At 42.4% G+C, this 23638-nt stretch overlaps 1 protein-coding gene across 5 annotated transcripts in view; it reads right to left on the bottom strand.

The window, feature by feature from the left end:
* LRP1B (LDL receptor related protein 1B) overlaps positions 1-23638 on the bottom strand; it is a 2012817-nt gene that overhangs the window by 154332 nt on the left and 1834847 nt on the right. For all 5 annotated transcript variants that reach the window (XM_075317168.1, XM_075317164.1, XM_075317167.1 and 2 more), the window contains exons 67-69: positions 15410-15526; positions 9071-9177; positions 5468-5597 (exon numbers count right to left, since the gene is read on the bottom strand). In XM_075317168.1, the coding sequence (XP_075173283.1) occupies positions 5468-5597; positions 9071-9177; positions 15410-15526 (354 nt within the window). The remainder of the gene's footprint in view (positions 1-5467; positions 5598-9070; positions 9178-15409; positions 15527-23638) is intronic.

Genomic DNA, 23638 nt, shown 5'->3' on the forward strand with positions numbered 1-23638 from the left:
ATAGCCGGCGGAGGCAGGTAAGGAGATGTTCCTCGCTCCTGCGGCTTCACACACACCGATGTGTGCTGCCGCAGGACCGAGGAACAACATCGTATCTCCTCTAGGGGCGACATTATGAAAATGACCGAGACTACACAGATCACCGATTTACGACGCTTTTGCGATCGTTTATCGGCGCATCTAGGCTTTACACATTGCAACGTCGTTACCAGCGCCGGATGTGCGTCACTTTCGATTTGACCCCGACGATATCGCAGTAGCAATGTTGCAATGTGCAAAGTACCCCTTAGAGTTGCATTTTTCTATAATTGTAGAATCCGTTTTTCTTCCATGGAAATAAATGAACAAATTGTGTTTTCTGCCCATTAAAGAGTAAGAGACGGACACACTTCAATGAAACACGGGTGACATCCGAGTGATATTAATTTTTAAGTCTGCAATAAAAGATGTTAACACAACCTATTAAGATGAGCCAAAATAGTGGCACATTTTGTGCCACACGTTAGGCCACTGTGCCTTACTAGACCCCCGTTTAGCAAAGTAAAAAAAAATATATATTTTCTGAATAAATCCATAAGAAATGTGCAAGCTTGTAAATTCGAGTAGAGAAAGACTTTTTCCACAATGCAATATTTTCTTTATGACTGATGTCTGATCTCTGAACTTAGCGACACTTGAGATTCCACTGGGAAAAAATACTACAACATGGTTGTAGAGAGTTGTGCCTTCTTCTATAAAATACTTATCCGTGGTGAAGGTTACTATTAATGATGCTTAATTAGCCAAGCTGTGGCTGTGAGAACAGATGATAAAGGATGCGATAAAGACGAGAGTGCTTGACACAAGTGTTTAATACCTTCGAGACTTTGGATAGCCTCTCGAGAGCCGTGTTTGTAAACTCTTTGATGGTTGTAATATCTGTCGCTGATGTCAGTGAAAAGAACATTACACAAAGAAGTGAAGGATGGAGGGGTCGCTTCATCAAGTCGTTTACACGTGTGTTCAGGCGTAAAAAAACGCTTAAAATGTTGCTACTTTTGGCCTTTTTACACCGTCTGACAACTTTTTGAAAAGTATACAATGATTTCCTGAGAAGAGGCATTGTTGAACATGGCCAACAAATTCGGAGTAACTTAAGCTACAAAAGGGCCACAAAGTAGGACGCAAAAGTATTTGAGTCCCCAATTGGAGACAATTGGAAGCCAAAATCGTTAAGAGGCGCACTTCTCATAATAAATTTCATTGAATTTACTTCAGTGAAAGATTGACACACAGAATGCCAGTCCTGATGAATCGGGGTCACAGTCTTAGGGGCACTTTGCACACTACGACATCGCAGGTGCGATGTTGGTGGGGTCAAATCGAAAGTGACGCACATCCGGCGTCGCTGTCGACATCGTAGTGTGTAAATCCTTTATGATACAATTAACGAGCGCAAAAGCGTCGTAATCGTATCATTGGTGTAGCGTCGGTCATTTCCATTAATTGGGAGATACCGATGTTACGATGTTGTTCCTCGTTCCTGCGGCAGCGCACATCGCTGTGTGTGAAGCCGCAGGAGCAAGGAACATCTCCTACCTGCGTCCTGGCCGGCTATGCAGAAGGAAGGAGGTGGGTGGGATGTTTACGTCCCGCTCATCTCCGCCCCTCCGCTTCTATTGACCGCCTGCCGTGTGATGTCGCTATGACGTCGCACGACCCACCCCCTTAATAAGGAGGTGGTTTGCCGGCCAGAGCGACGCCGCAGGGCAGGTGAGTGCATGTGAAGCTGCCGTAGCGATAATGTTCGCTATGGCAGCTATCACCATGATATTGCAGCTGCGACGGGGGCGGGGACTATCGCGCACAGCATCGCAGCATCGGCTTGCGATGTCGTAGTGTGCAAAGTGCCCCTTAAACTGTTGTTCATTTTCTAGGAGAATCTTATAAGTGAGGGTCTATTTTTTCAAGCTGAAACAAGTCAGATGCAATTGAATTGGAGGCTTTAAGGTTTAACTAAAGGAGCTGAACAAAAATATCATGAAATGTTTACGAATTTCAGTCATTTTTCTGCAAAGCGGCCTCATTTCAGAGGATCAAAAGTAATTATCCAGATTTACTTTACCTTAAATAAAATGGTCATTTTGAATACTTTGCAGAGAATCCTTTGCGGCAATGACGCCTGGAGTCTGGAAGCCATTAAACATTGCCAATCGCTGGGTTTTCTCCTTTGGGAGGCTTTGCTGGCCTTTACTACAGCTGACTTCAATAGTGGCTGGTTGGTGGATCTTTCTCCAATCTTTCTTCCTCTCAACATTCTGCTATAGGTTGAACTAAAGCGGGCTTTACACGCTGCGGCATCGCTAGTGATGTCGCGAGCGATAACACCCGCCCACGTCAGTTGCGCGTCACAGGGCGTTCGCTGCCGTAGCAAACAATATCGCTACGGCAGCGTCACATGCAATTACCTGTTCACCGACGTGGCTACTGAACAATCTCTCCTTTAAGGGGGAGGTTCGTGCGGCGTCACAGCGGTGTCACTAAGCGGCCGCCCAACAGAAGCGGAGGGGCGGAGATGAGAGACAGGAACATCCCGCCCACCTCCTTCATTCCTCATTGCCGGCGGCCGCAGGTATGATATTGTTCCTCGTTCCTGCGGTGTCACACATAGCGATGTGTGCTGCCTTGGGAAGGACAAACAACATGCGTTCCAAACGAGGAACGATTTTTTAAAAATTAACGACGTGGACACGACGAACGATTTGACACCTTTTTGCGATTGTTACTGATCGCAAAAAGGTGTCCCACACAACGACATCGCTAACGAGGCCGGATGTGCGTCACCAACACTGTGACCCCGACGATATCTCGTTAGCGATATCGTTGTGTGTAAATGGGCCTTTAGTTTCAGCTGTCCTAAGAATACCTTTCCAGAACTGTACTGACTTCTACAGATATTTGTTTTTGTAAATTTAATCTGGCCTACCCATTTGTCAGGCCGTTAAAAGGTGTGGAGAGCCCCCTGTATTTGCTTTCATGAAGTCTTCTCTTCATGCTGGACTGAAACAACGACGTCCGGGAGAGTTTTCTTTACTTGGGTGAATGTTATGAAAGTTGTTTTCTTCACCATGGAAAAGATTCTGCGATCATCCACCACTGTTGTCTTCTATGTATGTCTAGGGCTATTTGAGTTTCCTGCTCACCAGTGCACTTTTTTGCAGAATGTACCAAACTGTTGATGTTGCCGCTCCTGACATTTCTGCCATCTCTCTGATAGATTTCATCTTTTTTTTCAGCCTAATGATATTCTTAGGAGCTTCTTTGACCACATGACATGGGTTCACAACAACAGCTTCCAAATGGAAATTCTGCACCTGGAATCAGCTCCAGACCTTATACCTGCCTAAATAATGATGGATTAATGAGGGAAGCCCCCATGATAACTGTCTAATTACTTTTGGTCCCTTTTAAAAGAGGCAGTTCTACATTAAACAGCTGCATTTCTAAACCCTTCCTGAAATTAAGATTTGAATACCCTCAAATTAAAGCTTAAAGTCTGCACTTTAAATGCATATTGATTTTATAACGTTTTAATACTAAACCGCTACCATGACAAAACTTGTGTCAAGTATTAAACACGTTACCAATCTTCTAAGTATATATATTCCTAAAGGTGCTAATGACATGAAATTCTCACCAGATGTCAGTAACAACCGGTGATGGTGGGATATTGTGGGTCATGTACCATTTTGTGTGGGTTAATGTTTAGGTGTGGTTCACTGTCCATTATTTGTATTCCTTGTGTGTACATTGTCCTGTTTGCAGGTTTAATCCCTCCCCTGCCAGGCTTTTGTTCCTAAGTCGAGGGAGGGGGCGTGAGATCCACCTAAACTCTCTGCTTACCTGGGAGATTTGTCAGTCTGCTTGGAGAACTTGAAGGACGAAGATTGAACCTCTGGGCTGTAGGTGTGTCTTCTCAGAGAGACCTGGACATTTATTTATTGCTTTTTGGACTATATTCATGTTTTCTTTACTAATTTTACCCTCGTTTTTTGTGGATTATGTTATGGATGTGCTTGGAATAAATGCTCTTTAGATTGTACCGCCATTTCTTGCTCTGTTGATTGTGTGATATGGGAGCAGGACCCCGTCACACAGCCCATCCATTCCACACAGGCAAAGAAATTAAACTGTAGATGTGCATTAATTTGGTCATGTGTAATAATGAAAAATAACACAGGAAAAAAGTATTGAACACGTGCTGACAAAAAAAGGTGCAACAAGCTATGAGAAGTCATGACACCACATGAGATATATCAGTAATTAGAAAGCAAGAAAGGAACTAAAGCGCAGAGTTCATAGAAGGAGGCCACGGGTCCTGCAGGATGTGCAGCGTGTTTGTGTGGAAGAAAAGCCAAAATCCACCTGAGCAATGCAGGTGACTAGTGTCTCCATACAGGAGGCGTCTGGAAGCTTCATCACCAATAAATGTACAAAGTGTTAATTAAATTTCATAAAGCGTGTTAAATACGTTTTACCGGTGTAATATCTCATTATTACACATAATTTATGGACATCTATGGTTTGATTTATTTGCCTGTGTGGATTGGATGGGTTGTTAAAGACATCTGGTGAGAAATTCATGTCAATAGCACCTTTAGAAATGTATTTACTTAGAAAATCGGTGACGTCTCAATACTTATTTGGACTGCTGTAAAGGCCGCTTTACACGCTGCAACATCGCTCAAGCGATCTCGTTGGGGTCACGGAATTTGTGACGCACATCCGGTCGCTTTAGCGATGCCGTTGCGTGTGACACCTTTGAGCGATTTTGCATCGTTGCAAAAACGTGCAAAATCGCTCATCGGTGACATGGGGGTCCATTCTCGAATATCGTTGCTGCAGCAGTAAGGATGTTGTTCCTCGTTCCTGCGGCAGCACACATCGCTCCGTGTGACACCGCAGGAACAAGGAAACTCTCCTTACCTACATCCCGCCCGCAATGTGGAAGGAAGGAGGTGGGCGGGATGTTACGTCCCGCTCATTTCCACCCCTCCGCTTCGTTGGGCGGCGGTTCAGTGACGCAGCTGTGACGTCGCTGTGACGCTGAACAAACCGCCCCCTTAGAAAGGAGGCGGTTCGCTGGTCACAGCGACGTCAGTAGGCAGGTAAGTAGTGTGACGGGTCTGGGCGATGTTGTGCGGCACGGGCAGCGATTTGCCCATTTCGCACAACCGATGGGGGTGGGTACCCACGCTAGCGATATCGGTACCGATATCGAAGCGTGTAAAGCGGCCTTTAGTGTCTAAAGTGTCCTAATGGTCCTTTTGTCACCTAAAAAGACATCAGCATTATAAATAGCACGCGGTAAGATGGACGGCATATTTGCAGATTTTGTATTAGGACTCGTGTTAGACCACTGATATCGATATATTTTTATGTATTACATATATTAATATTCTGTAAACATTGTAACATTTTTGAATACCTGGTTCACAATTTTTTTCATCGTCTCCAGTTTTGCAGTCCTCGTGTCCATCACATTTCCATTTGGATGGTATGCACTGACCCGTGGCACACTGGAACTGGTCCTTGGAGCAGCCATTCTCACAATTTCTCTACCCATACAGAAAGATAAGAATATAATTCAGTAAGTTTATAAAAAAATATTAAAAAGAGCAAAAAGTAGAGGTGGAGCTTTACGGTGAAGTTACAATATCAAGCTAAAATTTTAGAAAACGTTAGCAAATTTCTTAAAGGGTTCTCTAGAACAATAGGCACCTTATCAAGGCACAAGATGAGAGTGATGCATATGATTTCAGATGTGTTTCCAAAAGTTGATTTCACGCGTTGCACTTTTTAATTCATTTTAGGTGCTGGAATTTAAACATTTCTAAGAGGTAAAATTTCTTCTTGGCAAAGTATGCAAATAGTCAATTCAAAGGGGAAGAAAATTGCATCTTTAGTGCTGTAGCTCCGGCATCCCTGCAGGGATGCCGACTTACCGCGCCGGAAGGGTCATGTCCTATGGCTGAGAGGCACTATGTATTTAAGGCACCCTCCCATTAGGGGAGGTGCCTGTGTGTCTGTCCGTAGCTAGTTTGCCTACTAGTTTACTAGTTTGTCCTCAGGTCCAGACCTCCTATCCAGTTTTCCCTGTGTCCATCACCTGTACCTGCCTTTCCATACCTATCTGTCCCTGCCGTGCCCTCCATACTGCTCCAGAAGGGCCCTGTTCTATGGCTGAGAGGCACTACGTATTTAAAACACCCTCCCATTAGGGGAGGTGCCTGTGTGTCTGTCCATAGTTTGACTACCAGTTTGCTAGTTAGTTGTTAGGTCCCAACCTCCTGTCTTATTATCCCTGTGTCTGTCACCGGTACCTGCCTTCTCATACCTATCTGTCTCTGCCATGCCCTCCATACCTGTCCATACCCACCCGCTTGTCTGCCTCAGCCAACCCACCTATACCTGCCTGCACCTGATCCTTTACCAGAGTCTATCTTCTGTCCTGGGGGTCAGCTGTCACAGTCCCAGTCACTGCCATGGGAATGGTACCTGGCATTCACCTCGCCGTGGGCATTTAGTTAAGCCCTTCTCACTAAAGGGTAAGCCCAGGTCCCACTGTGCTTGCTGCCCCTACACTGGCTGTGAGCGTTACAAGTGCCATCTATTGGAAGAACCAATCTTATAAGTCAATATCTTCCCTTTAAAGGCCCTAGAAGCGTGCCTTAGGATAAGAAGCCAAACCAGAACCTCCATTTCCAGAAACATATTTAAGGGTGTTTGCCCTTCATCAGTGCAAAGCAGGAGACTTCGTTGGCTGAATGAGTAAACTTTGAATCTCTTTGCACTGATGAGAAGCAAAAACACCAAACAGATAATTAGAAATGAGGCTTGTAGTTGGGCTTCATATCCTAAGTCATGTGGGAAGGGCCTTGGAAAGGTTGATATAGACTTGTAGGATTTCTGCTTCCCTATTCTCTACCTCTCTTAACAGACTATTCGCATATTGAACACTTTCCGCTGCACTCTTGGTAGCCATTTATCTGTGTAGCCGCCCCGGCTCCTGTTATGTGGGTGACAACAAAGTATAAAATTTGTGTAACTCTTTTTTAACTTTATTTATTGTTTAAAGTAGATCATTTCCCCGACGTTCTCAGGAATCGGTTACAATCTGTAAAAGAAAGGCGCCACGAGAACTTTTAGTTTTCTATGTATCCGCATTTAATGGACATTCCGTCATTCTATAGGATTTACTCAATCAGATTGTGAAGCAAGAAACATCTAAATGTGACCATTGCTCGCTGGTAATAAACCGCTTCTTTGTCTGCTTTGATGGAAAATAAGGATTTTTTTCTTCTTTTATTTTTTTTTTCTCTCAGGTAAAAGAAAAATAGAAACCCAGCTCAAGGCCATGCTTTATTTGCAATGAAATGAGAGGACGGAATTGAAGTGCCATATTTCAATTTTTGCAATCTAGTTCACCGTTCTCTGGAGCCTTTTTAGAGGAACATATTTGAATTTTCTGTAGACTTTCAATAATATTCTAAGTTGCAAAAAAAAAAAAAAGTTTTATGTAAAGTTAGATAAAAAAAATATAATAGAAGTAGCAAATTCAAGAATAAAAAATAAAGAGTGTGCGGTGCCTCCTAGGTCAAGCAATGTCAATGCAGAAGGACAGGGGACCGCAAAATACAGGGGAGCCCAGCCACAAAGTAGACAAGAAAAAGGAGACACTCGTCAGAATCTGTCCGTCTATCTTATCTTTTATCTATACTAGCTTGCAATCAACAGATAGGTCCAATCTTAGATTTTCACAAAATTTTATTATGACATATTTGTAAAACCCAATACAGACTGAAATTCACATATAGGCACATATAGTATATATATATATATATATATATATACACACACACACACACAGTACAGACCAAAAGTTTGGACACACCTTCTCAGGAACAGCTGTTAAGAGGAGGCTTTGTGCAGCAGGCCTTCATGGTAAAAAAGCTGCTAGGAAACCACTGCTAAGGACAGGCAACAAGCAGAAGAGACTTGTTTGGGCTAAAGAACACAAGGAATGGACATTAGACCAGTGGAAATCTGTGCTTTGGTCTGATGAGCCCAAATTTGAGATATTTGGATCCAACCACCGTGTCTTTGTAGAAAAGGTGAACGGATGGACTCTACATGGCTGGTTCCCACCGTGAAGCATGGAGGAGGAGGTGTGATGGTGTGGGGGTGCTTTGCTGGTGACACTGTTGGGGATTTATTCAAAATTGAAGGCATACAGAACCAGCATGGCTACCACAGCATCTTGCAGCGGCGTGCTATTCCATCCGGTTTGCGTTTAGTTGGACCATCATTTATTTTTCAACAGGACAATGACCCCAAACACACCTCCAGGCTGTGTAAAGGCTATATGACTAAGAAGGAGAGTGATGGGGTGCTACGCCAGATGACCTGGCCTCCACAGTCACAAGACCTGAACCCAATCGAGATGGTTTGGGGTGAGCTGGACTGCAGAGTGAAGGCAAAAGGGCCAACAAGTGCTAAGCATCTCTGGGAACTCCTTCAAGACTGTTGGGAAACCATTTCCGGTGACTACCTCTTGAAGCTCATCAAGAGAATGCCAAGAGTGTGCAAAGTAGTAATCAAAGCAAAAGGTGGCTACTCTGAAGAACCTAGAATATAAGACATATTATCAGTTGTTTCACACTTTTTTTCTTAAGTATTTCATTCCACATGTGTTAATTCATAGTTTTGATGCCTTCAATGTGAATCTACAATTTTCATAGTCATGAAAATAAAGAAAACTCTTTGAATGAGAAGGTGTGTCCAAACTTTCGGTCTGTAGTGTATGTATATATACATATATATATATATATATATATACATATATATATATATATATATATATATATCCCGACAGCGTATCACAAAATTGTGCTTTCTTTTTCAAAGTCAGTCATCCTAGGATTTTTCAGGCCAAAAGGAAATCCTATCTATCATTACAGGACTTCTTGATAATTTTCTACTACAGATTAATTCTTATAGAAAAAAAAAACATACATAATATCAGGGTTACCTCATCTGTTCCATCTGCGCAGTCGTATTCTCCATCGCACCAAAACCTGGCCGAAATGCAGTCACCGTTACCGCAGAGAAACTCTTTCAATGCACAAGTCTGAGGTTCTGTAACATTAACAGCGTTTATACGTATGTGAGGATGATGTATTACAGTAACTTAGGATTGAAAAAGGATCTCTAACATTGAGCATACAATATAATTAAAGAGGACTAGTGATGAGCGGACACTACTATGCACTACCAAGTACCGAGCACCCGAGCATGGTAGTGCCCGCTCATCACTAGTTACGAGTACTGAGCACCCGAGCATGGTAGTGCCCGCTCATCACTAGTTACGAGTACTAAGCACCCGAGCATGGTAGTGCTCACTCATCACTAGTTACGAGTACTAAGCACCCGAGCATGGTAGTGCTCGCTCATCATTAGTTACGAGTACTGAGCACCTGAGCATGGTAGTGCCCGCTCATCACTAGTTACCAGTACTGAGCACCCGAGCATGGTAGCACTCATCCATCACTAGTTACGAGTACTAAGCACCCAAGCATGGTAGTGCTCGCTCATCACTAGTTACGAGTACCGAGCACCTGAGCATGGTAGTGCCCGATCATCACTAGTTACGAGTACTGAGCACCCGAGCATGGTAGTGCTCGCTCATCACTAGTTACGAGTACTGAGCACCCGAGCATGGTAGTGCTCGCTCATCACTAGTTACGAGTACCGAGCACCTGAGCATGGTAGTGCCCGCTCATCACTAGTTACGAGTACTAAGCACCCGAGCATGGTAGTGCTCGCTCATCATTAGTTACGAGTACTGAGCACCTGAGCATGGTAGTGCCCGCTCATCACTAGTTACCAGTACTGAGCACCCGAGCATGGTAGCACTCATCCATCACTAGTTACGAGTACTAAGCACCCAAGCATGGTAGTGCTCGCTCATCACTAGTTACGAGTACCGAGCACCTGAGCATGGTAGTGCCCGATCATCACTAGTTACGAGTACTGAGCACCCGAGCATGGTAGTGCTCGCTCATCACTAGTTACGAGTACTGAGCACCCGAGCATGGTAGTGCTCGCTCATCACTAGTTACGAGTACCGAGCACCTGAGCATGGTAGTGCCCGCTCATCACTAGTTACGAGTACCGAGCACCTGAGCATGGCAGTGCCCGATCATCACTAGTTACGAGTACTGTGCACCCGAGCATGGTAGTGCTCGCTCATCACTAGTTACGAGTACTGTGCACCCGAGCATGGTCTATGGACTTTGTTGGTATGGCAGCTCAACTGTTACGGGTGTCTCACAGGTGACGAACAGTCCTTTGGTGTTTGGCTTTAGAAAATCAGAGCATTTGGTTGCACAAACTGATCCCTGACCTTCTATCATTCCTGCTTTGTTTTTATCCTCTTCCCTTTAGAACCCTGGGGTGTTGTTCAGCCTGTCAGCTGCTGTTCATCAGTACTTTCCTTGTCTATATATACCTTCACTTCCTATTACTCGGAGATGCATCTTTATTAAGTCTTCAGTGCAAGCAGCCGGCTTGCATACATCAGGAGAATCTTGGTGGTTGTTGCAGCTTCTCTCCCAGAGACAACTAGAGATAAGTTGTTTATGGTTTTCCCCCTGTTTGTTATCCCTGGGTGTCCTTTAGGGTCTAGTGGGGTTGATGAAGAGCTCATCCCATCCACTCCCTACCTAAGCCCAGATGAGGATCAGCCTAGGGTCAGGTATCCGTCTTGGCGCATAGGTGTGGAACCTATCTAGGGTGGTGAAGGAACCCAGGGCCCAGCGATAGGCTTGGTCAGGGGTCACCCTCTCCCCCTTTCCTAGACATAGGGTTTCCCTTTCTTTTTGACATTCACTTGGTACCTCCCTATATCTAGCGTGACATCAACCTTCTTAATTAACCCTTAATGGGGATGAGTTACAATCCCATGACCGGCCTATTGATATTTTAGTGGTCCAATTTCTGGAATTTTCTTTTAATTCTGGACAACCCCTTTAGCACTTTCTCGGGGAATACAATGATCGCTGTCATAGCACATGGAGGATACCCCTTTGAATATATTCCCTTAAACTCGAATACGGTGATACTTTTCCCCTGCGATTACGGCAAATTAAAAAAAAATGATCCTTTGACTTTACAAATGAGCTTATGTAGAATAATGAATGCGTGATAGATCCACAGATACCTATAAATATCTGGACACAGCATCAATTGTATATATTCTCCATTATTCAGCCGGTATGTAATATACAGAGACAGGCAAATAATTATAATTGTTTGACGTGGTGTTATTTATGCCTTTCTAAAAAGGTCATATACAAGACAAATACCAGCCGGGCTCTCCAGGAATCGCATTATCCCCCCCCCCCCCGACTGTCAATACCGGAATCTTATTCCCGAGAATCAACATGTAATTATCAAAAGGAACTGAGTGCAATCAAAGAGAAAGGCGACCATTGAAGAAAAGCCTCTAATGTTGTGTATATTGCTTTTCTTCACCACCAAATAACAGCTCGGTATAATAAAACTTGTCAAATGGATTCCATCAGACAGGTAAAAATGATAAGGAAATAATATATATTACACCCCCTATGTACAAGTGCATGCACCCCGTATGTAATTAGGAGACAAGCACTCATGTAGGACTCCTCTCCGAAGAATAACTGCATTGGATTCCTCCAAGGGTCACGTAAATGATCTGAAGAAGCGAAAACACTGAGTATTTTAAAGGTACACTTTTTTGGGATTACCCCTTCTTCTGTGTAATCCATTACTAGTGATACTGATTAGAAGAGGAATAGTAGTAGTAGTCTATGCTGCTTTTAGTTCAGAATTCCAGGAAGACAATATGGTAAAATGGTTTATTCTCTATGCGTTTCGCAGCTTAACTAGCTTCATCAGGAGAACCACATTAATAGATAAGAAGATCCTCAGTTTTGGGTTTAAACAATCCAAACAGGTGAGCAAATCCTTTCAATCAACTTATGTTATGCACCAGATGAGCCCCTATTGCACTGTCTACCATTTTTATTACGTTTCAAATGGTTTATTCTCTAAGCGTTTCACAGCTTAACTAGCTTCATCAGGAGAACCACATTAATAGATAAGAATATCCTCAGTTTTGAGTTTAAACAACCCAAACAGGTGAGCAAATCCTTTCAATCAACTTATGTTATGCACCAGATGAGCCCCTATTGCACTGTCTACCATTTTTATTAAGTTTCAAATGGTTTATTCTCTAAGCGTTTCGCAGCTTAACTAGCTTCATCAGGAGAACCACATTAATAGATAAGAATATCCTCAGTTTTGAGTTTAAACAACCCAAACAGGTGAGCAAATCCTTTCAATCAACTTATGTTATGCACCAGATGAGCCCCTATTGCACTGTCTACCATTTTTATTAAGTTTCAAATGGTTTATTCTCTAAGCGTTTCGCAGCTTAACTAGCTTCATCAGGAGAACCACATTAATAGATAAGAATATCCTCAGTTTTGGGTTTAAACAACCCAAACAGGTGAGCAATTCCTTTCAATCAACTTATGTTATCCACCAGATAAGCCCCTATTGCACTGTGTCTCCCATTTTTATTAAGTTTCAAATGTTTATTCTCTAAGCGTTTCACAGCTTAACCAGCTTCTTCATCAAGAGAACCACACTAATAGATAAGAATATCCTCGGTTTTGTGTTTAAGCAACCCAAACAGGTGAGCAATACTTATCTATCATTACCTTAAGTTATCTACCGGATACGACCCTATTGTGCTGAGTATTCCCTTGTTATTAGGTTTCAACTTGTAATAGACTCCAGAGCTGCATTCATAGTTCTTCTTCTGTGTAATCCGTTACTACTGATCCTGTTTCAACTTAGTGGAAGAATAGGAGTAGTAGTCTGACCTGCTGTTAATTCAGGATTCCAGTAAGGCAATATGGTAAAATGGTTTATTCTCTATGCATTTCACAGCTTAACCAGCTTCATCAGGAGCACCACATTACTAGATAAGAATATCCTCAGTTTTGAATTTAAACAATCCAATAATTACTTTCAATCATCTTATTTTATCTACCAGATAAGCCCCTGTTGAGCTGTGTCTCCCCTTGTTATTAAGTTTTAACTTGTTTCACAGCTTAACTAGCTTCATCAGGACAACCCCATTAACAGATAAGAATATCCTCAGTTTTGAGTTTAAGCAATCCAATAATTACTTTCAATCACCTTATGTTATCTACCAGATAAGACCCTGCTGCTCTGTGTCTCCCTTTGTTATTAAGTTTTAACTTGTAATAGACTGCAGAGCTGTATTCATAGTTCTTCTATGTAATCCATTACTACTGATACTGATTTAACTTAGAGGAGGAATAGAAGTAGTAGTCTATCCTGCTTTTAATTCAGGAGTCCGGAAAGGCAATATGGTAAAATGGCTTATTCTCTACGGTTTCGCAACTTAACCAGCTTCTTCATCAGGAGCCACATTAATAGATAAGAATATCCTCAGTTTTGAGTTTAAACAATCCAAACCAGTGAGCAAATCTTAGCCATCACCTTTTCTAATCCACCGGATAAGACCCTATTCCGCTGAGTCTCCTTTTTTTATTGTTTTATCTTGTAATAGACTCCAGAGCTGCATTCAAAGTTCTTCTTCTGTGTAATGAATTACTACTGATCCTATTTCATCTCAGTGGAGGAATGGGAGTAGACGTCTGCGCTGCTGTTAATTCAGGAGTCCAGAAAGGCAATATGGTAAAATGGTTTATTCTATATGGTTTCGCAGCTTAACCAGCATCTTCATCAGGAAAACCACATTACAACCCAAACAGGTGAGCAATTCTCATCTATCACCTTATATTATCCATCGGATAAGACCCTATTTTCTGTGTCTCCCTTTTTATTAAGCTTCAACTTATAAAAGACTCTATAGCTGCAGTCATAGTTCTTCTTCTGTGTACTACTGATCTTGTTTCATCTTAGCGGAGAAAAGGGAGTAGAAGTTTGTGCTGCTGTTAATTCAGGAGTCTAGAAAACCAATACGGTAAAATGTTTTAACTCTATGTGTTTCACAGGTTAAACAGCTTCTTCACCAGGAGAACCACATTAATAGATAATATCCTGAGCTTTGGGCTTCAACAGCCCAACAGGTTAGCAATTTCTTTCAATCACCTTATGTTATCCATCGAATAAGACCCTATTAAGCTGTGTCTCCCCTTTTTATTAAGTTTCAACTTGTAATAGACTCCAGAGCAGCATTCATAGTTCTTCCTTTGTGTGATTCATTACTATTTATCCTATTTTAACTTAGTGGAGGAATGGGAGTAACAGTCCATGTTGCTTTTAATTCAGGAGTCTAGGAAAGCAATACAGTAAAATGGTTTACCTCTACGTGTTTCGCAGCTTAAACAGCTTCTTCATCAGTAGAACCACATTAATAGAAAATAATATCCTTAGTTTTGAGTTTAAACAACCCAAAGGTGAGCAATTCCTATCCAGCACCTTATGCCATCCACTGGATAAGATTATATTGCGCTGTGTCTCCCCTTTTTAATACGTTTCAACTTGTAATAGACTCCAGAGCTGAATTCACAGTTCTTCTTCTGTTTTATCCATTATTACAAATCCTATTTTAAATTGGTAGAGGAATCGAAGTATTGGTCTGTGCTGCTTTTCACTCAGGAGTCCAGGAAGGCAATATGGCAAAATGGATTATTCTTTACGCGTTTCGCAGCTTAACCTTCTTCTTCATCAGGCGTACCACATTAATAGATAAGAATATGCTCAGTTTTGGGTGTCAAAAAACCCAAAGAGGTGAGCAATATCTATCCATCACCTTATATCATCCACCGGATGAGGTTCACTAATTTCGACAAGTTATCCCTTTCGCAGGAAAGTTAATCAGAGTTTGTGATGAGTTTGTCCTTTTTAGAATCAGTCAAAATTAGTTGTTTTTTTTTTTGTTTTTTTTTTGGGGGTGGGCAGAGGGTGTTAATGGTGAAAGTCCCTAAGTGGAGTATTTTGTTATGTATTTCTAACTTATTCCGAAAAAACTACAGAAGATCCGTAAAAACATGGTTCTCACGAAGGAAACAATGTATCACTTACAGTAAGTGCCCAAAATTGATGATCTGACAAATTAACACAAGGATTGCCATAGGTACAGGGTCTACGGTACCCCCAAAAATGATAATTAATTTAAAGGGGTTGTCCCATACTTCAATAGGGATGGCCAAATCTTAGGATAAGCCATGGATGCTTGATCGGTAAGGAACTACCTTCACTATTCAACTCAATAAAAGAACCATTAGTATTTAAAAAATTTTGAGACTAGAACAAGGAATTCACTTACTGCAGGACTCTTCATCTGAGTTATCACCGCAATCGTTCTGCCCATCACATCGCCAGTGATCGGGGATACAATTCTTATTTTTGCACTGATACTCGTGCGGGCTGCAGGTCTTTTTATCTGTAATTAGAAGGTAAACTTCACTTGATACATAAGTAAATAATCATATAGAATAAATGCAATAGTTACAAAAAGATGCGCCAACTTCAACTTTAACATTGTCCAAAGCGGTAACTAATGCAATGGTCATACTAATATGTAGAGTTTAGCGGCGTTTACACGCTACGATATCGTTAATGAATTATCGTCGGGGTCACGGTGTTTGTGACGCACATCCGGCGTCATTAACAATATCGCAGTGTGTGAAACTTATGAGCGACCTTAAATGATCGCAAAATCGGCCAAAATTGTTTGCCGCGGAGAGGTCGTCCTGAAACAAAAAATCGTTTTCAGGTAAGTAGCGATGTTGTTTGTCGTTCCTGCGGCAGCACACATCGCTGTATGTGACACTGCAGGAGCGAGGAACATCTCCTTACCTGCCTCCACCGGCAATGCGGAAGGAAGAGGTGGGCGGGATGTTACGCCCCGTTCATCTCCGCCCCTCCGTTTCTATTTGCCGGCCGCTTAGTGATGCCGCGGTGACGCCGAACGTACCTCCCCCTTGAGGGAGGGATTGTTCGGCAGTCACCGCGACGTCGACGACCAGGTATGTGCATGTGAAGCTGCCGTAGCGATAATGTTCGATCACCAGATATCGCACACAGGATGGGGGCGGGTGCTATCGCGCTCGGCATCGCTAGCATCGGTGTGTAAACCCCGCTTTTCTCTACCTCTGTTGCAAAAAAATCAAACTGTTGAGTAGATGAAGAATGGAAGCAGGGGAGGAACAATCACGGTCGCAGGGATCGTAACCACGACCGGGCTCGGGGATTCAGGGGGGGCCCACTGGCTCCAGCTCCTACTTCAGCTGGATGTGCATCTGAGGCTGCACATCCAGCTGAAATGCATCGCAGTGCAGAGAACCGTTGGGTCCCTGTACTGCGATACATGCTGCCGGCCAAACAGAAGGTGGCGGCTTTCAACTGTGTCCTAGTGACTGAGGGCAGTGCATGGCAATGACATCATGCATTACAATAACATGGACACTGATGAAAGCTGCTGGCCACTGTGCACAGGCTACACAGGAAGACGCTGCTCGGTGTCGGAACCAGGGACGGTGAGTATGACTCGCCCACCCCAGGGCTGTGGGACACCCGGTGCCGGGCCGGACTAGTCCGGTGGTAGTCAGTGGTGGCTGGGCCCGGCTCCGTGGCCCTGGTGGGTGTCAGTATAATCTGTGGCTTGGTGAATAAAGTTTGTGTTCATGACTCCACCTGTGGTATGCGGCTAATAAGCCGCCGCTGCTGTATGAGGCCTCCGGGGGATGATATGGCAGCAGTGGTGGTACTACTCCCCACAGGTGGAGCAATGCCCCGGGGCACAGTTGGTGCTTGTGAGTGTCTATGCAGATGAAATAACAGAGGCAACTTCAAGGGTACAGTTTCAAGTTCTTTACTCACAATTCTTGTCACAGTCCTGCAGGGACCCTTGGACTGCTGGGACCACTGTCAGGGACCTCCGCCGTTTCTGGGTGATTCTGAGAGTAAAAGCCGGTACCCTTCTCTTAAGTGTCTCTGCCTTCAGCTGTCTTCCTTAGCCTTGCCTTGGTAGGTTGAACCTGGCTTGGCCTCCACAACAGCCTCCAGGCTGGGGAGTCACCTGTCAGCTGATTATCCCTTTTCTAGAGGTACTGCTGTGGGCTGTGGCCCAGGGAGTTTACAACATTCCCTGGGCCTCGGTTTTTACTGTCTGGAGATGATTTTGCACTCCTCCGGTTTCTAGGGACCGTCCCCTGTTGCAGCTTGATCCCTCCACCGATGTTCTTGTGGAACAGGCCACCGCAGCTCTACAGCTACCCGTGGCCCTGGGACCCCTTCTGTTCTCTGCTTGGTGTCACCTGGACCCTCTGAGTCCCAGGATCTTAACCAGGAAGCGTCTCTTTCTTTCCTTTCAGCTCCTGACTGACTTGGAGCTTTCTTTCCTTTCTCTTCTCCTCCTTGCCTGCCTCCAGCAGGCCTCCTCCTCCTTCCCCACTCTCTCTCGTTCTCTGACTAAAACTTGACCTTCCTCTCTTTGACTGCTCTCAGATGGCTCCTCCCACCTCCCCAGTTGCCCTGTTCTACCCTATAGGAGCAGGGATGGGTCTTACGACCCCTCCTAGCATGCAGCATGGGAGGGTTTTCTGCCACTTTCCCTGGTCCCAGTGTGTTCCTAGCAACGGGTGTAGTGTGGATTTACCAGGGGACCGGAGTTCACTCCTTTCCTCACCCAGAATGGGGCATCACACCGCTGGATGGGGTGCAATGACCTGTGGCGACGGAAGCCTCAGGGACGCCACAAGTACAATGTTGATTTTTTTTTTTGCATTAGACAGAACAGAGGCATATTTACCAGGATGGGACATATATACCAGGAAGGGGACAGTATAAAGCAGGAGCGGCCCAGCAGGGGGACAGTATACACCAGGAGGACCCCATGAAGGGCACATTAGATGCCAGGAAGGGGACAGTATATACCAGGAGGGCTCCAGGAGGAGGACAGTAGATACCAGGAGGGGGACAGTATATACCAGGATGGCCCCAGGAGGAGGACAGTAGATACCAGGAGATGAACAGTATATACCAGGATGGCCCCAGGAGGGGGGGCAGTAGATATCAGGAAGGGGACAGTATATACCAGGAAGGGAACAGTATATACCAGGAGGGGCCCATCAGGGGGACAGTATTCACCAGGAGGGCACCATGAGGGGCACAGTAGATAACAGGAGAGGGACAGTATATACCAGGAGGGGCACAGGAGGAGGACAGTAGATATCAGGAGGGGGATAGTATATACCAGGAGGGACCCAGGTTTGAGACATATAAAACCAGGATGGGGACATTTTTACCAGTAAGGGGTTATATATACACCAGGAGGTGGGCTAGATTGGGGAACATAGATACTAGGATGGGGGATATATATGCTAGGATGGGGGACATACTTACCAGGATAGGGGCATATATACCAGAATAGGGGACATATCTACGAGGGAGGAGCCCAGGATGGGGGACATTACTACATAATTTGGGGGAAGGATACTTGTATGTCTTTATTGGATTTAGAATGATAAATGCATACATACATATACATATATACATCTGACCAACATAAGTGGGGGGGCAGGTCCAAATTTTGCACCAGGGATCATCGAACACTAGTTACACCACTGAATGGATGGGAACTCAGTGGCAACATCAAGCCTATGATATCAATGAAAAGGCGTAATATTAATAAATTGGATGGCAAGACAAATGGATAGGAAGCTCAAGACCTTCGGACACGCACTGCCGGTAGAGAAGAACGGCCAACCTGAGGAACCTCTTAGCTTTGATGAGGACCAAACCGCAAGAGCTCAAGAAGTGTTGAAGGGTTTATGGTGCAACTAGAAGTGGAGTAGGACATGTTCTGTATAATTGGAAGGAAGACGTTGACTCACTTTCCCTTTGAGCACAATGTACCCCACTGGTCAATGTATTCCTATATGAGATACAGTAATAGAGGATAGTCAAAGTTTGATTAATCCTTTTTGGGCCTCTTCAAAAAGAAAGAGGTTTGTGTTGTTAAACTACAACGTCAACACCTTTTTCCATCCATGATCTATTGCAACTAATCAACAACTTTGTGTTCCAAAAAAATCCGACACTGAAATTAATTGAAATGAAATTAATTTTTTTATTTTTCAACAAGCATTTTTGTGTTTTCAAAACAACGTTTCGGTCAAAGGACCTTCATCAGGTTTTTTTTTTACACAAAGCTTGTAAGGTAGTGTGGATAAGCTACGATTTAGATAAGAAACTGCCTCTCCGGGTCTGTTATGCATGTGTTACAGACCCGGAGAGGCAGTTTCTTATCTAAATCGTAGCTTATCCACACTACCTTACAAGCTTTGTGTAAAAAAACCTGATGAAGGTCCTTTGACCGAAACGTTTTTTTGAAAACACAAAATTGCCTGTTGAAAAATTTGAAAAATAAAAAAAAATAATTTAATTTCAATTAATTTGAGTGCCGGATTTTTTTGGAACATTTTGATACGGGGTAGGACCCTATCCAGGCACCTTATATAATATAAGGAGTGCCGCACTTCTATATTTAATTAATCAACAACTTTACTATCCATAATTTTCAATTCAGTGTCTTAAAATGGTCCGGGGCATGGATAAATTTTACCATTTAAGATTTTAAATGGAATCTTTTGCTTTGAAAATTAAACCAAAAAGATTAAATTGTTTGTTGTTTGTTTTTTAATTAGCACCGTATTTTCACTTATTGGTTCCAGCCATTGATGGGTTTAATGAGTTGGACATAGTCTCTGTGCAAATGTTGAAAGCAATTCGTCTATGTAATTAACCGAGCAATTCACCGAACGCTCCCTGTAATAGAAATGAAATGTACACAGCGGATATTCGGGAATTTATGGTGGAACAACGCGGATAAATGTGTGTTTGTTTTTTTCCTGGATCTGCACGGGCTGCGCCTTGTGCTATAGTTTATGATGTTCATTATATGAAAGCCACTTCTTTTGGATATTAGAGAGGTTTTTTCTGGCTGGTAAGTCATTTTTGCAAAGAAAGACAAACAAAATCCTAGACTATGATGTACCGGATCCTAATGGGCTCAAAAGCCAGCTGCGAATTAGAAAACTTATTACTATAATAATTCTATTTTTTTAAAAAAAATATATATATATTATGTAATTTCAGAAACTTAAAGGGGTTGTCCAAAGGATAAAAAAAATATTAATAGGTTCAAACTAGTAAAAAAATATGGACTAATAATAATAATAATAATAATAATTAATACTATAAAATACTATATTATATTATATAATTATTAATTATATATTATACATAATATATAACGTAACAGAAAAAAATATATATTGTATTCCTATGTAAGATCTATTCCTATATATTATATAGAGTTATTACACACAGAGGGATCTATTCCTATATATTATACAGAGTCATTACACAGAGGGATATATTCTTATATATTATATAGAGTCATTACACACAGAGGGATCTATTCCTATATATTATATAGAGTCATTACACACAGACGGATCTATTTCTATATATTATAAAGAGTCCTTACACACAGTGAGATCTATTCCTATATATTATATAGAGTTAGTCTTATATAATCTAATTTTCTCAGATAATGACATTTCTGTTTTCATTGGCTGTAAGCCATAATCATCAACATTAACAGAAATAAACACATGTAATAGATCCCTCTGTGTGTAATGACTCTATATAATATATAGGAATAGATCCCTCTGTGTGTCATGACTCTATATAATATATAGGAATAGATCCCTCTGTGTGTAATGACTCTATATAATATATAGGAATAGATCCCTCTGTGTGTAATGACTCTATATAATATATAGAAATAGATCCCTCTGTTTGTAATGACTATATAATATATAGGAATAGATACCACTGTGTGTAATGACTCTATATAATATATAGAAATAGATCCCTCTGTTTGTAATGACTATATAATATATAGGAATAGATACCACTGTGTGTAATGACTCTGGTGGCTCTTGAATCACTGACTCCAGCAGCGTCCACTCCTTGTGAATCTCACCCAAAATTTTTAATGGCCTTTTCTTAACAATCCTATCAAGGCTGCGGTTATCCCGGTTGCTTGTGCACCTTTTTCGACCACACTTTTTTCTTCCACACAACTTCCATTAATATGCTTGGATACAGCACTCTGTGAACAGCCAGCTTCTTTAGTAATGACCTTTTGTGGCTTACCCTCCTTGTGAAGTGTGTCAATGACTGCCTTCTGTACATCTGTCAAGTCCCCATGATTGTGTAGCCTACTGAACCAGACTAAGGGACCATTTTAAACACTTAGGAAGCCTTTGCAGGTGTTTTGTGGTAGTTATTCTAATTTTCTGAGATAATTAATTTTCATTGGCTGTAAGCCATAATTATAAACATTAACTTGAAATAGATCCCTCTGTGTGTAATGACTTTAAAATATGCGTTTCCCTTTTTGTATTGAATTACAAATTTTAATGTTATGGTGAAGAATCAACAACAAGTGGACACAATTGTGAAGTTGAGCGAAATGTATTGCTTATTTTAAACTTTTATAAAAAATAATAAACTGAAAATTGGGGCGTGCAATATTATTCACCCCTTTAAGTTAATACTTTGCAGCACCCCTTTTGCTGCGATTACAGCACAAGTCTCTTGGGGTATGTCTTTATCAGTTTTGCATATGGAGAGGTGAAATTCTCGCCCATTCTTCCTTTGTAAACAGCTGGAGCTGAGTGAGGTTGGATGGAGAGCGTTTGTGAACAGCAGTTTTCAGCTCTTTCCACAGATTCTCGATTGGGTTCAGGTCTGGACTGTGACTTGGCCATTCTAACACCTGGATACGTTTATTTGTGAACCATTCCATTGTAGATTTTGCTTTATGTTTGGGATCATTGACTTGTTGAAAGACAAATCTCCGTCCCAGTCTCAGGTCTTTTGCAGACTCCAACTGGTTTTCTTCAAGAATGGTCCTGTATTTGGCTCCATCCATCTTCCCATCATTTCTAACCATCTTCCCTGTCCCTGCTGAAGAAAAGCAGGCCCAAACCATGATGCTGCCACCACCATGTTTGACAGTGGGGATGGTGTGTTCAGGGTGATGAGCTGTGTTGCTTTTACGCCAAACATATCGTTTGGCATTGTGCCCAAATAGTTGGATTTTGGTTTCATCTGACCAGAGCACCTTCTTCCACATGTTTGGTGTCTCCAGGTGGCTTGTGGTAAACTTTAAACAACACTTTTTATGGATATCTTTGAGAAATGGCTTTCTTCTTGCCACTCTTCCATAAAGATTGCCAGATTTGTGCAGTATACGACTGATTGTTGTCCTATGGACAGAGTCTCCCACCTCAGCTGTAGATCTCTGCAGTTCATCCAGAGGGATCATGGGCCTCTTGGCTGCATCTCTGATCAGTCTTCTCCTTGTGTGAGATGAAAGTTTGGATGGACGGCCGGGTCTTGGTAGATTTGCAGTGGTATGATACTCCTTCCATTTCAGTATGATCGCTTGCACTGTGCTTCTTGGGATGTTTAACCCTTTCATGACCGGCCGATTTTTCGCTTTCCGTTTTTTTTTTTCGCCATTCTTTTTCTGAGAGACGTAACTTTTTTATTTTTCAGTCAATATGGTCATGTGAGGGCTCATTTTTTGCGGAACGAGCTGTACTTTTAAATGAAACCATCAGTTTTACCATATTGTGTACTAGAAAATGGCAAAAAAATTCCAAATGCTGAAAAATTGCAAAAAAAGTGCGATAGCACTATGGTTTTTGAGATATTTTATTCACTGTGTTCACTATATGGTAAAACTGATGTGTGGGTGTGATGCCTCAGGTCAGTGCGAGTTCGTAGACACCAAACATGTATAGGTTTACTTTTATATAAGGGGTTAAAAAAAAATCGGAAGTTTGTCCGAAAAAAGTGGCGCACGTTTTACGCCATATTCCGTGACCCGTAGCGTTCTCATTTTTCGGGATCTTAGGCTCAATGACGGCTTATTTTTTGCGTCTCGAGCTGACGTTTTTAACGGTACCATTTTTGCGCAGATGCTACGTTTTGATCGCCTCTTATTGCATTTTGCGCAAAAGTTGTGGCGACAAAAAAACGTCGTTTTGGCGTTTGGAATTTTTTTGCCGCTACGCCGTTTACTGATCAGATTAATTGATTTTATATTTTGATAGATCGGGCGTTTCTGAACGCGGCGATACCAAATGTGTGTATATTTTTTATTTTTTTAACCCTTTAATTTTCAATGGGGCGAATGGGGGGTGATTTGAACTTTTAGGTTTTTTTGGTTTTTTTTAATTTTTTAAAACTTATTTTTTTACTTTTTTTTTTTTATTTTACTAGTCCCCCTAGGGGGCTATTGCGATCAGCATTCCGATCGCTCTGCAGTATCTGCTGATCACAGCTGGAAGGCTGTAAACAGCAGATACGCTGTCTTTCTCTTTTGCTGTGCCCCGGGCACAGCGAAAGTGAAACCAATTCATGTGTAGTACAGGAGTCATCACATGACCCTGTACTACCATGACAACTA

This window comes from Anomaloglossus baeobatrachus, chromosome 7, assembly GCF_048569485.1.
Source record: "Anomaloglossus baeobatrachus isolate aAnoBae1 chromosome 7, aAnoBae1.hap1, whole genome shotgun sequence".
Lineage (NCBI taxonomy): Eukaryota > Metazoa > Chordata > Amphibia > Anura > Aromobatidae > Anomaloglossus > Anomaloglossus baeobatrachus.